Here is a 14,785-nt window from a genome sequence, read left to right as displayed (position 1 = left end):
CATTTATTGGGTTTGCATGGCAAGGTTTTGGTAGTGGGGGGGCTACAGGAGTGGCTTCTGTGAGAAGCTGCTAGAAGCTTCCCCTGTGTCTGACAGAGCCAGTGCCAGCCTGCTCCAAGATGGCCCCACTAAGGCTGAGCCCATCAGCAGTAGTGGTAGCACCTCTAGGATAATGTAGTTAAGAAGGAGAGAAATTTACTGCACACTAACAATTGCAGCCAGAGAGAAGAGTGAGAACACGTAAAAGAACAGCTCTGCAGGCACCAAAATCAGTGAGGAAGGAGGGAGAGGAGGTGCTCCAGGCACTGGATCAGAGATTCCCCTGCAGCCCATGGAGCAGATCCTGGTGCAGACCATGGTGAGGCAGCTGTGCCCCTGCAGCCATTGGAGGTCTGTGAGGAGCAGATCTCCACCTGCAGCCCCTAGAGAACCCCATGCCAGAGCAAGGGGATTCCCGAAGGAGGCTGTGACCCTGTGGGCAGCCCATGCTGGAGCAGGCTCCTGGCAGGACTTGTGGCCCCATGGAAAGAGAAGCCTGCGCTGGAGCAGGTTTGCTGGCAGGACTTGTGATCCCGCAGGGAACCCACACTGGAGCAGTCTATTCCTGAGGGACTGCAGCCCCTGGGAAGGTCCCACAGTCCTCCCTATCTCCTGTGGGAGGGACCCCACACTGGAGGAGGGAAAGAGTGTGAGGAGTCCTCTGAGGAGGAGGAAGAAGCAGCAGAGACATCATGTGATGAACTCACCACAACTCCCATACCCCTGCACCACTGGGAGAGAGGTAAAGTTAAGCCCAAGAAGAAGGGCAGGGTGGTGGTGGGGGAACGTGTTTTAAGATTTCGGTTTTATTTTCTCATTACCCTAATCTGATTTGATTGTCAGTAAATTAATTTTCCCCAAATTGAGTCTGTTTTGCCCCTGACAGTAACTGGTAAGTGATCTCCCTGTCCTTCAACTGACCCAGTAGCCCTTTGTTGCATTCTCTCTTCCCTCTCCACCTGAGGAGGGGGAGTGATAGAGCAGCTTTGGTGCCTGGCATCCAGCCAGGGTTAACCCACCACAGTCCCACAAAAAGAAGCCACTTGTCACTAATACAGCCACCAAGGTAGTAGTTGGGCACAATCCAGTTATATTTGCTAGGATTTATAGGGGCTTGAAATTGGAAAAGAGTAGTACAGGCACAGCTGCCCTCCATGCCACCTTGGCTGGTCCTTTCTTACACTGCTACCTCCAACCAGCATCAGGCTTTCTCTTTCACCCACCAAACCGCCCTCCAGCAGTACTCACGGATCAAAGACCAAGCGCGTGATGTACTCCTTCGGCATTCGAGGCAGCTGATGGGAGAACACGTTCTGCAAACCAACCAGCCACATCATGATCTTCTTGTTGGGCTTCTGGTTCAAGGAGTTGCCAACCACATGGAATTCAATCACCCCCCTGCGCTCCTCCAGCCTCGCTGCCTCATCCCGGGCTGAGTGCGCCGAGAGGAAGTTGGTCTGTACCACACAACAGAGAAATAAAATGACATTTTGGAAAATTCACATCCTCTGACAGAACAGCCTTGATGTGACAAGTGAAATCCCCTCTTTTTTTCCAAGCCACCTTTTTAAAAAAAATAGAATTGCCAATGATTACCAATTTTTTTAGCAGAAGTGACACAATCAAATAAGCTGGATACACATCTACACTACAGCGTACAAAGGCTATTCAGACTTCTTTTGGTAAAGATTAACAACAGCCATGATTATGACTCAAGTTCCAAAATCTCCCAAGGATCAGCACCCATCCAGTTGAAGCCGATGCCACTGAGTCCACTTTAGTCTAGCCAGCTTGGACAATAGTGGATTTGCCTACGCAAATCCCAGATTTTAACAGGCAAAATCATGTATTTTTATTTTAGTAGTGTTTTCCACTATCTGTGCCACTATCATAAGAGCCTAAAAAGAACATCTTAATTCCTACTCATTTTGCTGTTACATATCTAGTAATTGCATCCATATATTTGAATGGAGATCAAAGTAATACAGACAATTTATTTAACTTTTTTTTCCAAGATCATTTTACAATGCCAAAATATTTCTGCATGCACATACTGTTTGCTTTTTAGAGCAAAGTTTGGCTGCTGCATTTCTAGTCACTGCCAGCCCCAACAGCCAGACTGGCACAGCCATTTGTAATACGCAGAGCCATCAGTCACAGTATATAGTTTAAGTAAGAAATGTAGGTGGTTCCAAATCTTCAGCAGTCACTAGCTAATCCTTGGCAAACAAGAGCTGCTGGCAAAACACAGCCTGGCAAAGGGAACAGAAGGAGGAAAAGCCAGCCAAAAAAAAAGTGCAATTCTGTGCATGGCACAATTCTGCAATTCTGTTTGTTTTTCTCCTCCAGCAGGAAAAAAAAAAAAAAAAAGAGCAACTGTGGAAAACAGAGCAAATAACTCTTTAGAATCAGCCCTTCTGCAGTAGACAGAGGTTTTGACTTTGGATCTTTCATTCTGCTGCAATATTTGAAGCCCGTGTACCTTGCCTTATGAGCTACACCCACAATTAACAATAAAAAGCATTCTCTGTAACAGTTCTGTAACAAAAGTACCTTGCAAAATAAGCTGGGCTCTACTTTTTTACTATCACTAGCTTCCAACTCTTTTTGCAAATAGTGTACAATGCACTAAAAAAAAGCAAAGCAGAACTATTCTCATGTTAATGATGCATTTCATCAATATTTTTGGCTTGCCTAATCACACTCTTTCAAGGTTTCTATTTTTCTTATTGGCAGGATGGTCAGTATTGTGGACTTACTTTGTCATACTCTATCCATGTGGAATATTTATTAAAACCGGACCATTTGTAAACGGACCATTTGCAACACCAAGTCTACATATTTCTCTCACCTCTGGCCCGAGCATTGCTGCAGGATCTGTAATTGTTGACATTACTTCATTGATTAACTCAATAGGAATATCTCCCACAACCCTTGGTCTTTTGGAATCCTCCAGAGAATAGGGTTCATTATTTTTTCTCTTTTCTCCTATAAAAAAAAACCCAGGACAAATTAGAAACAACCAAACTGTCACAGACTGGTACTATAAAGTCTAGCATTTTCATTATATTCTTTAGTTTGCATGCCAAGTTTGGGTTTTTTTAATCACCACAGAAAGGGAGAAAGAGAAATAGATAATATCTAAACAATACTTATCACTGCTGCAATTTTGTCTTTGCACTAGGATATTAGCATGAAGCAAGATTTAATACACCTCTCCTCCTATACCTCTGTAGTTCACAGTGAAATTATTTTTCCTATTTTACTTCAACATACGCTGCAGTGAACCTCTGTGTTGCTGTCTTGGAAGGTCAGTGCACAACACACAAATTATAGTGCATACTTCTAGATTGGGATTTACTGGAATTAAGTGCCCATTATAGATTTCCTTCACCCTTTTTGTAAACCGAGCAGCATGTACTGTCTGACATATCATACATATTTAACTTAGAAAATCCATGTAAAATTTCCAAATCAAAACATACCATGTTAATTATTAACTGCCCTACTAACTATGGACTGACCTGTAATACAGCAAAAGCAACTAGTTAAATGCACAAAAGAGAAGTCTTCCAAAGAGTAGTAAAGTTACAATAATACTGATAGAGTCAGCTGCTAGCCCAGGATTTACCCAAGCAGCAAACTGCCAAATACTAGGAAAGCATACAAACAAGAATATCAGTCCATAGTTAACTTGGTTTTGCATTTTTTCCCTAAAGAAAAAGAGCCAGAATGCAGAATTTGTGTTTGTGACCAGCACTTGAGATAAGCTAGTTTGGTTTTGTTTATTTCTGTGTTGTTTTGTTTTTTTAATATTCTCTTTCTGAAACAACTAGGTAGTTTAGGGCCCACTATGCCCATTATTTTACACATATGGTATAGATTTTTTTACCACAGTCATAGTACTCTAAATATATGGGGATCAAATGTTCATTCATTCCCCTTTTCAGGCTTTCAAGCAGTATAACTGCTTTCTTAACAGTAGAATTTTACTGTTAACCTCCATTTGCTGTGGAAACTTTGATTCCTTTTCTTTATTTCTTACTTCTTAAACAGTTATTCACATGTGAACAGACCTTCCTTCTTATTTCCCAAGAGATCAATTTCCTGTTTTAAACCAGAATTTTTTTAAGCAATCTGTCAAAAGTTCTCTGTAAATCCAGGTACACAAAACCCTTTCCAAATGCTCACGAGTTCCTTCACAGATATGTACAATTCACAAGTTCTACAAAAGGCACACTGAATTTCCATGCATCACATTGCTCACACATTTATTCATTCTATTCTTAATCAGTATATTGTTTCTTCTAATTCTCTGAAATAGGAGACTTAACATTGACAGTTCCCTGAAGTCTCTTGGAACCCCTTTTGAAACTGGTTTTGCATCTGTGGTGTTTCAACTCTCTAGTGCCAAGGGCAATTCCAGTGACAACTAAGCTGTACAACTTAATTATTAGCTTTTTAGTTTTGTATTTCTTTTAAACTCTCAAAAAAAGTAAATATTTCTAGTGACTACTTACTACTCATTTTGCTGATCTGTTACTAAAAAAGAAATCTTGCACTCATTCCCACTTTAAAGACCATTTCCAAATTTGTCCTTCAAAGAAAACTGCTTTTCAGGAGCCACCTTAATTTCCTCTGTAGCTAGAAGGCTAAGAATTCATTTAGCTTTTTCTGCTTCCTTGAGGACATACTTTACATAAGCCCGTGATCATCTCTCTGACCTACAAACTCTCTTGACAGGCTCATTAATCCTGAGGTGTTTGAAAAAGGACTTATTAGGAGAATTTATGAACAACTTGTTTTCCCCAAAACTTCTGGGTTTTTTTCTTTTTTTTTTTTTTTATCCTGACCTCATTCAGGTTTTAAATTTAACCTGGTTGGTGTGTTTCTGCTTTTCTTCATTGTTCAAATGTAAGCAATTTCAGTATCTTGAAAGATTAAAACAGAAAGAATGCAATGGCTCCTTCTCCTCTGCCTTTATTTAAATGAAATCTTTTTTCATCCCTCATAATATGTGCACTCCAAGCAAAGTGTTTTTCAACAACCTCTGACACCAGCAGACCTTTCCTCATCTTACCTTAAACTTTTTATTTTTTCTATTTTTTTTTTTTTTGCAAATACAGTTGCCATTTCTGCTACTTAAAAAGTACCATAGTTGAGAAAAAGTCTGTGTGTACACATCTTTTAACAAAAGCACCTCATGATCTCTATTGCAGAGTGAAGGTAATGGTCCAATGTACTGCAACTACTGATAATATCAACAGAAGCTAAAAAGGAGGTCTCCCTTTTCATTACCTAGGTTTGGGTCAAGGGCAGAAGAAACTTTGCAAGCAGGACTCATATTTCCACTGTTGGGTTGCTCCAGAGATGAAGGACTTGCACTGTACGAAACAGATCTTGCAACAGGAGGAGGACTGATAACTGCAATAGCATAAAAGACAAGCATAAAAAAATCAGGACATGGAATCCATTAGGTGCCGACATAACCATGGAGCCCATTATCATTCTGAAGGACTTTCATAATGATGGACCCAACTTCACACCCACCACCTCAGAAGCAGCAGCTAACACTGTGCAACAGAGCAATGCCACCAGTTTGCAGAGACATTAAAGATTTATCTCAATACATTTTTCTAAACTTCTACATAATAAGACTGCATTATTGTTGGAAGAGAGAGATTGCAAATATCAGACTTTATTATTCTGCAGTGCTGAGCACAAGCTAAGCAAACAAACTTCCTTCAGGTACCTGCCAAGCCTGCTGGCATTTAGCTTCATGAAAAGGCTTTTTGTAAGGGCCTATTGAAAAGCAAAATCTCATCACTCAGCTTCAGCTGTCCACTTTAACAGTGTTCAAAGAGGAGTTGGACAAATCAAATTCAATAAAAAGAGAAGCTGTTGCACCAGTTAAGAGAATGAAACTATTGTTTTAAAATGCCACAGACTAACATCTGTCCCTCAGATATTAAAAAAAGAAAACCCAACTCTCATCCCAAATCATCCTGGTTTTAATTTGTGTCAGGATTTTTGGCAGACAGGCAGGACACCTGCAGTCTTTCTCCTTGCCTTTATCCTGGTGTCATCAGCAGCAACAGCTCTTTTGTGCCATGTTCGTGCCAAGAATCCAATGCTTGAAAGATGCACATTAAAATGAACCATTGCAGAAATGTATATGATAGAATGAACTCTGAGGGCAACATGATTTTTAGAGTTGCAGTGAACTTGTGCCTAAGGCATAATTCACCAGTCCCTGGTGCAGACCAGGAATCTGTCACAAAAAAAGCCTGTATCTGTCACAGTGGAATTTCCCTACTACTTTAACAAATTCACTACCAGATGAATTCAGATGAAGTGCTGACATGATGATTTTGTCAACTGATAGTCAACAGTTGTTTCAAAACAGTGAATTGTTATAAAATATTGAATTAAATACTTGAAAATAAAGCCAACCCCTGAGCTGTATAAATGGATTTTAATAACTTCTGAGAAGGAAGTAAGAAGAGAAGGGGAAAGTGAAATAAGATGATCATCAATGCCTCCCTGCAATTTTAGGGATGACTTACACCTCAGTACCACAACTGAAGAACAGTGCTGCAGAATAGCCGATGAGACACATGGCTAAGAAATAAAGCAAGGAAAAGCTATTAAAAAACCCTGAAGAAAATCAAAGGTGTGTGTGCACAGGCAATGGGACACCTGATGCGGAAGGTCCCTATTTCCCTACTGCTAGGTCCCTATGTCTCTTCTGCTACAGAGTCAGTGGACTGGCATGGTCCTCATGTGAGGGGACCACTGTCCAGCATGTGACCCACTCCACTGCAGCCATTTACCCACTAGCACTGGCCATTTTCACTCTCCCACACTGAGTGCACTTTTGCCACTTGAATACTCAAATGATTTACCTCTGCACTCAGCCTGCTCCATTGGCACCTTTAGTTAGCTGGATTTCATCATCAAAATGGGATCTTTATGCAAGAAAGTACCAGAAAGTCAGGCACCTGTTCTTACTTGAGACAGACTGACTTCAGTATAGACTGCTATTTATAAATCTGTGTATCTAAGTCTCATTTCTTAGAATTCTTCACTTGTACAGGTTTACCTTTACATTCAGATTCTGCCTAACACAGCACTAAATACAAATTACCTGTTTGGATTCCCAGCTGCCCAGTTCGGGAACTAGACACCATGAAATCCTGATCCCAAATGGGAGAATTCTGGCTGTACACTTCTTCTTCCAGCATTGACAGAAACCTAGGCACAAAACCAGGTGAAATAATAATAGGAGGATTCAAAACAGGTTCATTTTCAGAATAAGCATTTACAACTTTTTTAAATCTAAAAGTATTTACTGATTCAGTAAGAAAATGCTGTTGGCCAATAATTTATTTTAAAACAACAAACACACAGAAAATCACAAGGCAGACTAGACTTTAAGAACCCTACTTCAGCAGAGTGCTTTCACCTATGAAAATTTATCCTTGATTATAAGCAATATTTATCTAATTCACAAATGCAGAAAGAAACAGTTACAAAATACTTTTACAGAACAAAACTGCATACTAATAAGAAAGCTATGAACTGACAGATGTCAAGGTACTTATGTTATACAATGATGAGAAACTATGTCTATTTTGATAAATCAGTGTTTTGCACATGCACTTGCTTTCTGCCTCTTACAGATTAATAAAATCCCAGAGTTAGTTATTAACAATGCTCTTAAGATATGTTCATTTCTTTAAATGTCCTATCGTAACATTTAATTGCATGTTTGCTCTTGCATAACAGTATTTTTAATCTTACTTTGGTACCCTTAGAGAAACAGTGTTATTTAAACCTCTTCCAGTATTATTCTATGTGAGAGAAATTCCACAGATAAGACTATCCAGCGTGCTCGCCTTTCCCGGGCTAATACATCAGCTCCCTCTGAGAAGCAAGATAGCTGCTTATCCTATGTTGCAGAAAGCAGAAGTTGATATGGCACGGTTTTACCCTCTAAAGTCATCTATATGCATAGAAACTATCCAGGTGAAACCAACAGACTGTTGAGTAAGACTTCCTGAACAGGATAAGGATTTTCAGGATCAAGTTCTACTCTTGTATTTGATATATAGGACATTTATATCTAAGCACAGCAATGTGCAGTGTTTGCTGCTATCTATACAGCTGATAACAGCTAAAAAGTTCGCAACAGCTACTTGACCAGCTGTGATGGAGCAGAAGCACTCATTAAACTTCAGCCAAGGCTACATTTACAGGCAGCGCAGAGGCTCTGTGTTCAGACCGCTTGGTGACTGTCTCATAGGTACACACACACATAAGCTGTGGGTGCTCCCTTTGCCCAGGAAGGAGCTGCCAGAACAGCCAGGAGCCCAGCACTGATACCAGACACTGGCTCTATGCTCCGAGCTGCAGCTCGGACACATATGCTTCAGACAAGTACAGCCCATGAAAGATTTAAAACATTATTCCCATTTCCCACAGATCATCAGCAAACAGTGCTTGTCTTTCTTTCCACCCCCCCAGCAGAATACTAAAAGGAACGGCAGTGAATAATACTGCTTTTAAAATTACTTATCTAGGGTACAAATGGCAGTGGAAACATATGGGCACATGCACACCTCCTTCCTCCGCAAATCTGCTTCTTGTATCAATGCACTTTTAAATCCTTTTTTATACCTGTTTCAGGACCAGATCATGATTCTATTCCCAGATATACACAAACATTCCTGTATCAATAGCAGTCTACCCAGGAGACAGTTTATATTCTTCAAAGTGATAAAAGGCACTATTAATAATAGTAGGAGCAAAAAAATCCTGCCTCTACTCAGCTCTGGAAAGCTCACAGCTTTCACTCCCCTGAGCACTAATCCAACTCTAGCCCCAGACAGTAGCTTGCATAGCATCACTGCCACCAACTCTCCTGTAGGTTCAGTTCCTTTGTCATTAGGAGGCACAGAGTTTTAAAATATGGGCTAGAGAGCCAAGCCACCCTCACAAAATGGAGATATTTTTTAAGTGAAGCACTATTTCCAGGAAGCATACATTGAATGCATCTGTCACCACCACCACCACCACTACCACTCTTAACCAGCAGTAAAACATTTGAAATTAAGGACTGTCAAAGTTGAGCATGTTTTGAGATAATTCATTCTCCCATATAGCCCAATGTATAATAATTGCTATTTAATTGTGAGAGATCATCATCCATCTTCCAGTACTGGAACAGCTAGTCAGTATGAAATTCTTTAGGATTCACTAATGTAGTAACGTAGGATTCACTAATGTAGTAATGTAGGATTCACTAATGTGAATACTGACTACTCTCAGTCAAATGAGCACATCTTTTCTATGGGCAGGGTAACTACTTGTTCCCTATTACAATGTTGACTTAAATTCTTAGCTGTATATAAACTCCAGTACACACTCCTATACAACACTCCATTTTTACTGTTCCATCACAAAAGCATTCTGGAGATCTGGACCTATGTTGCTTCCAAGAGCTACAGGAAAAACATGTAACTGACCAACAGCACCTGCTAATAGGCAATAAGCACAATCCCCCAGCAAGATGAATAATCCTTCTAAAGTAAAGCTCTAGGACAAAGCAAAACAAGCAGCTGTGTACATAAAATACACTAGTTCAAGTTATGACAGAAAAGAAAGCTTCAGTATCTACTTGTTACTGAATAAAAGGAGAAACTATTTTAAGCTGCAGGTAGTTTTTCCATTTCCATGACAAAGTCGTGTACTACTACTTAACCTTAAGTGCAAACACGTTGCGACCGCTTACTTTGGAAAATGGGTGAGGATTAGTGTTCGTTTCTCTTGAGGAAGCTTGTCTTTTTCCTGCCTGGCCTGCTCCAGCAGCTGCCGCCTCATTACAGTAAAAACAGAGCGAAGCAATGTCCTACCAAAAACTTGGGTGGTTTCATACCGAGGTAGACTGTCACAGAACTGAGGGACATTGCAATAACAAAGCCACCTGTAAAGACAAAAAAAGCCAGGTAATTATCACCATCTAACATATGAATTAATGCAATAAAACCACTACCCACATCATTTATAATGCAGCCAAGAGCTATATGACCATATAAATCTGTTCCACATCAAGTCTGGGCAGGGTTAAGCAGCATTTATATTGCCCAGTTTTTTAAAGAAATGACAGCCAAGTACTTTTAACTCTCCACATATTCTTTTTCTCTGCAGTCCAGTTTCCACAAAGCACTCTTGCTCCAGACATTAATCATAGATCACATAAAATTCATGTTGATGGCAGGTATTCTCTTCACATTCAGCCTGCCATGTCTCCAGTCTGCCACTCCAAAGACCCTTACGCTGGCCTGTTTTCTCCTCTTTAAACTTCTACATTTCCCCACATAGATGCAAAAGGGTGACACTTTTACCTAGCTCCATCCCAGTCTGACTGGACTCTCACCGAGGTCTTGCACCAGCTGGCTTCTTCCCATTACACCCTGACATGATATTCTTTAAGTTACAGTAACTCCCTCCCTAATGAGTTTTGCATTAAGTATATATGAAATAGAGCACGTCATGTTACTCTTCTTGGAAAAGGGATCATGGTACTGACTATGTGGGTCATGATATCTGTTAATTTTACACAGATTTTGATACCCGCATATAAGCGAACAGTCAATGGTAGCAGAATCAGACCGCAACCATTATGAAAGCTCCAACAATGAAAAGAAAATGCTATGAAATGGATGCAAAGAGACTGTGCTGGATCCTGCATGAGTTTTCTCATCTGGACCCAAAGTACAGCCTATCTCAAAATGCTCTTCCAAACTCTTGTGTCTTAATCTTTGCAAACACAAAAGTTGCAAAAGAGTTGTGAGATACTGTTGTTTGCAGACCTTTACTCCCTGTTTTTTACTGATAGAAGCACACCTCTCAAAACACAAGGATGAATGTGAAACTCTGATATAGATTCATGCAAATCATTCAGTTTTCAACTTAAGACAGTCATTCAAATGAAACAAGAAGTCACAAGGTGCACCCAGCACCCTGAGCAGTGTCTTGAACACCGCAGAGGGGAAAAGCTCACAATGACAGGTTAGATCAGCTGGAAAGAGGTGGCATTTTGGGACTCGGGGAACCTTAGAGACCACAGGCAGGAAAGTTTGAGAAACCACAACTGACAAAATGATTAACAAAAGTCACCAGCCAGAGCCAATGATAGCCATTGATTTCTAATAAAAGTTGACTCCAACCGTAAACAAATGGAGGTCAAAGACCCACCAAAAATGGTCTTAGGAGCCCCATGATTATCAGAAAACACTGCTTTATACCAGATAGTTATTTGAGGTGACAGGTCATCTGAGAGCATTTCAGCTGGACACAGACACAATGCAGTCTGCCATACCACCAGTCACAGTCTCAGCTCATAACAGGATCTGCAATTCTCCTTCAAGGAGCTGAGGTTTGTCACAGGAAAGGCCACGAGGGAAGCAGGTAGAAGGCAGTGCTCATCTTCAGCTAGGAAAGGTGTCCCTGGCCATTCCTGGGAACAGGCATGCTGACAGAGACCTTTGCTAACTGCCACCTGTGCTCACGGGCTGCATGTTGACTGTTGCCTGTATTGGCAACCTTAACTTTACTGTTGCTCTGCTAACTAAAAAGGCATTGCACCATTGTCATGAGAAAAGCAAAATTGAGACCCAGCTTTTTATCTTAGCTCTTCTTCCCCCAGGGACTGTTATTCCCTTGAATTCTGACAACATATTAAAAGGTCATAACAAAACCTGTAACTTTAAGGAACTTACTCCTCATTTAGTATTCAAGCACTTACAAAATCATTTTAATTTTTTAAATCTTCCATGATTTGGCTTCAAAGTGTGATGCTTTACAATGCTTAATGTTACCTTTTTTTGTTTTTTAATTAAGTTGAATAACAAATTGCCTGAATTTTATCTTACATGAGGCTCACATCTTAAGAGGTCTGAGAGCAACTCTGCAAATTCAGGACATGCAAAAGTACTGCCAGATACAGATGTTTATGACCTCAACTCCCTGTTTTTGGCTGTTGAAGCATACCTCTTGGAACACAATGATGCATGTGAAACTGATATATCTTCACTAAAATCCTTAGGTTTTCATACAAACCCCATAACTGCAAACATTCAGAAGGTGCACCTATGGCATATGGGTACTGGTGTATTCCTGAAATGTATATGTGACATATTTGTAAGCAAAACTTGTAACAAGCAAGAGCACCATTACCTGGTATAATTCACTTTATACCCCGCAATATCATCATTGGGTGATCTTAGTCTTCGCTGAGAAGGTGTCTCCAGGTGCCAGTAGTTAATGCGATTCAGAAACATTTTAGCCAGTTCCACTATTGTTTGCCTTTCCTTCGAGGGTAAGTGGCTAAATTTGTACTGCACAAAATTATTCACACCCTTAAAACAGAAGAAAATTATGTTTCATTACTTAGCCATAATTTTCACAAAGTGTCCTCAAACATCCCTTAATTTCTGTTTATTAACCCTGAACTTGCATTACATGGGAAAGAAAACAAATACAAGAGACCATGAACGTCTTGCTCAGCTATTTTTGTAACCACCACAAGCAGGTTCCCCTGTAAAACAACAGAAGGCACATCCAGATGTTTTATTATACCCGCTTCCAGCAGCTGACTTAAAGGGCGAGAAGAAAAATTCTTTATTCTTCCTTACTTCTCAAAGTAAAAAACTTTGTCACTGAACAGAGAAAGATCTGGTAGGCTTTCTTCTACCTGACATTTTTGCTGATAACCATGCTGCATGATTTATTTCCTCTGTAAATCAACTATAAACTACTAACCTCCCCAGCTACTTTTCAGCAGTCAACTAGGGCTTGTGGATTTCTAGTTAAAGTTGTGACTACACATCATATTATTTCTTCCAAAAGTGCCAGTATTTCACAAGTTTGTCCCCTCATTGCACTTTGTATGCTGTCTACTTTTAAAAAAATAGGGAAGATAGTAAAAATGTGTGAAGTGCTACAATATATATATACACACATTATGTTATAAATTAATTACAATACTGCTGCTTAGCAGAAGATTCTGTGTGACTGAGTTGCTAAACTGCTAGAAACAGAATTGAAAATATCAGTCTATTTCAAGGGAAAGTTATTGCAAAATGCATGTAAAAAGAACTACCGTTTTATCCCTATTCTTTACTTTCTTATGCAAATTGAACCGTATGTAGAATGTGATGAAAAATTATGTAGTACAACTTTTTAATAGTATATTTTAATGACTAGGAGTGTATGAAGATTGCACACAATTATTCTTTGTTCATACTCAAATGAAAGAAGAACTTAAGGTGAAGACACCCCAGAAATTCAGCAATGAAGTGTTTTAATTTTCCTAAATTATAAGAAGTGAGAGTTGCAAAAAAAATAATTACTGCACATAACAGACTTCACATTTAAAATACCCTGTTTACCAATAGAAGATCCATTCATCCACTTATGGGAAAACATTGAGCTCCTGTTTCAGGGAGGTATGTGAGCCTCTGCACAGTCTGTCTGGAACTAATGGCCCACTTCTGTGTTAAAAGTGCATTCTCAGGAGCTTGTTTAACTAAATCTGAATTTGTCATATGTTCTTTATCCACTGAGAGTTACAAAGGCCTCAGTTATTCTTTGTTTTCCGCTTTGTTTTTTATTGTCTAGTCTTTGAAAGAGAAGGCTATGATCTCACTGAATTGGATTGCAACATTTTCATTGATTTACAGAAAACAAGTGTCATTTTAATATTGAATTTCAAAACTTCAACAGCATTTTTCATCACTTGAAACAAAGAAATATTAGAACTAGCACACATGAAAGCAGTATTTTAAATTTATTCTCTAAAACCACAAAAAATGTCAGTTTCATTAAAGTATAAGATGAATGATGAGAAAAGTCAAATAATGTAACTATTGTACCAACACTAAAGGAGAAGCAGCAACAACAGTCTCCTACAGTCCCCCTCTTTGTCATATACAAAGTAATATACAGAAGCATGTGCACACTACCTACAATGCCATATTTTCAAAACCAGTGTCTATGTTTGAAAAAAAAAAAAAAACCAAAACAAACCCCCCTTAAGAACATTAAATAATAATAATAAAATAAAGCAACACACAACCAAACCCATGTTTTGACGGTTTACCTGTTCAATGCTGGGTTTCTCAAACGGGGGACTTTCCAAAGATCCTTCTACTACAGGTTTTCCCATTTGTAAAATGCACTTCCTCAAAAGCTTTTGAAAATAAACAAATTTTTAAACATTAGGCTATTTGTATATAGGGGGTCAATAGAAGCCAGGGGTGCACAACATACTACACGCAATGCTGAAGACCTTCTGGCTATATATCAGCTTGTCTAGTCATCTAAATTTATAGCTAATAAACTGCATTGTGAATTCAGCTTCTCAGAAATGTGTGTAAGGGGCCTCTCAGAGTGAATATAGGCAGCTAGGTTAGCATTTATGACAACTGACTTTTCCCAATGTGCAAGTGAAGAGGTTAACGCTTGCAGGTTGCACAGTTTATAGATGGGACTCGGGGTCAGATCCTCAACCATATGGATGACTTTTGCAGCAGTATATGGTATACTGCGAGTACCAGAACGTCCCACCCACAGTCAGCCACTAGAGTATCACACTGGAGAAAAAGTCTCACCAGATAAAGTCAATATACGCATGAGGGGCAGTGACACTGGCTTATGTATGAGAAAGTGAAAAACCTGAGAT

General features: G+C 39.6%; 1 protein-coding gene across 3 annotated transcripts in view; it reads right to left on the bottom strand.

Moving 5' to 3' along the window:
* Positions 1–14,785, bottom strand: part of KAT2B (lysine acetyltransferase 2B) — a 47,523-nt gene that overhangs the window by 18,922 nt on the left and 13,816 nt on the right. For all 3 annotated transcript variants that reach the window (XM_065666049.1, XM_065666048.1, XM_065666047.1), the window contains exons 4-10: positions 14,204–14,293; positions 12,280–12,461; positions 9,833–10,024; positions 7,187–7,293; positions 5,338–5,463; positions 2,891–3,027; positions 1,288–1,496 (exon numbers count right to left, since the gene is read on the bottom strand). In XM_065666049.1, coding sequence (XP_065522121.1) covers positions 1,288–1,496; positions 2,891–3,027; positions 5,338–5,463; positions 7,187–7,293; positions 9,833–10,024; positions 12,280–12,461; positions 14,204–14,293 — 1,043 coding nt within the window. The remainder of the gene's footprint in view (positions 1–1,287; positions 1,497–2,890; positions 3,028–5,337; positions 5,464–7,186; positions 7,294–9,832; positions 10,025–12,279; positions 12,462–14,203; positions 14,294–14,785) is intronic.

The sequence above is a fragment of the Lathamus discolor genome, chromosome 2 (genome assembly GCF_037157495.1).
Source record: "Lathamus discolor isolate bLatDis1 chromosome 2, bLatDis1.hap1, whole genome shotgun sequence".
NCBI classification, from domain to species: Eukaryota; Metazoa; Chordata; class Aves; order Psittaciformes; family Psittacidae; genus Lathamus; species Lathamus discolor.
The sequence above is the reverse complement of the archived record's forward strand: the minus strand, read 5'-3'. Positions and strand labels throughout refer to the sequence as shown.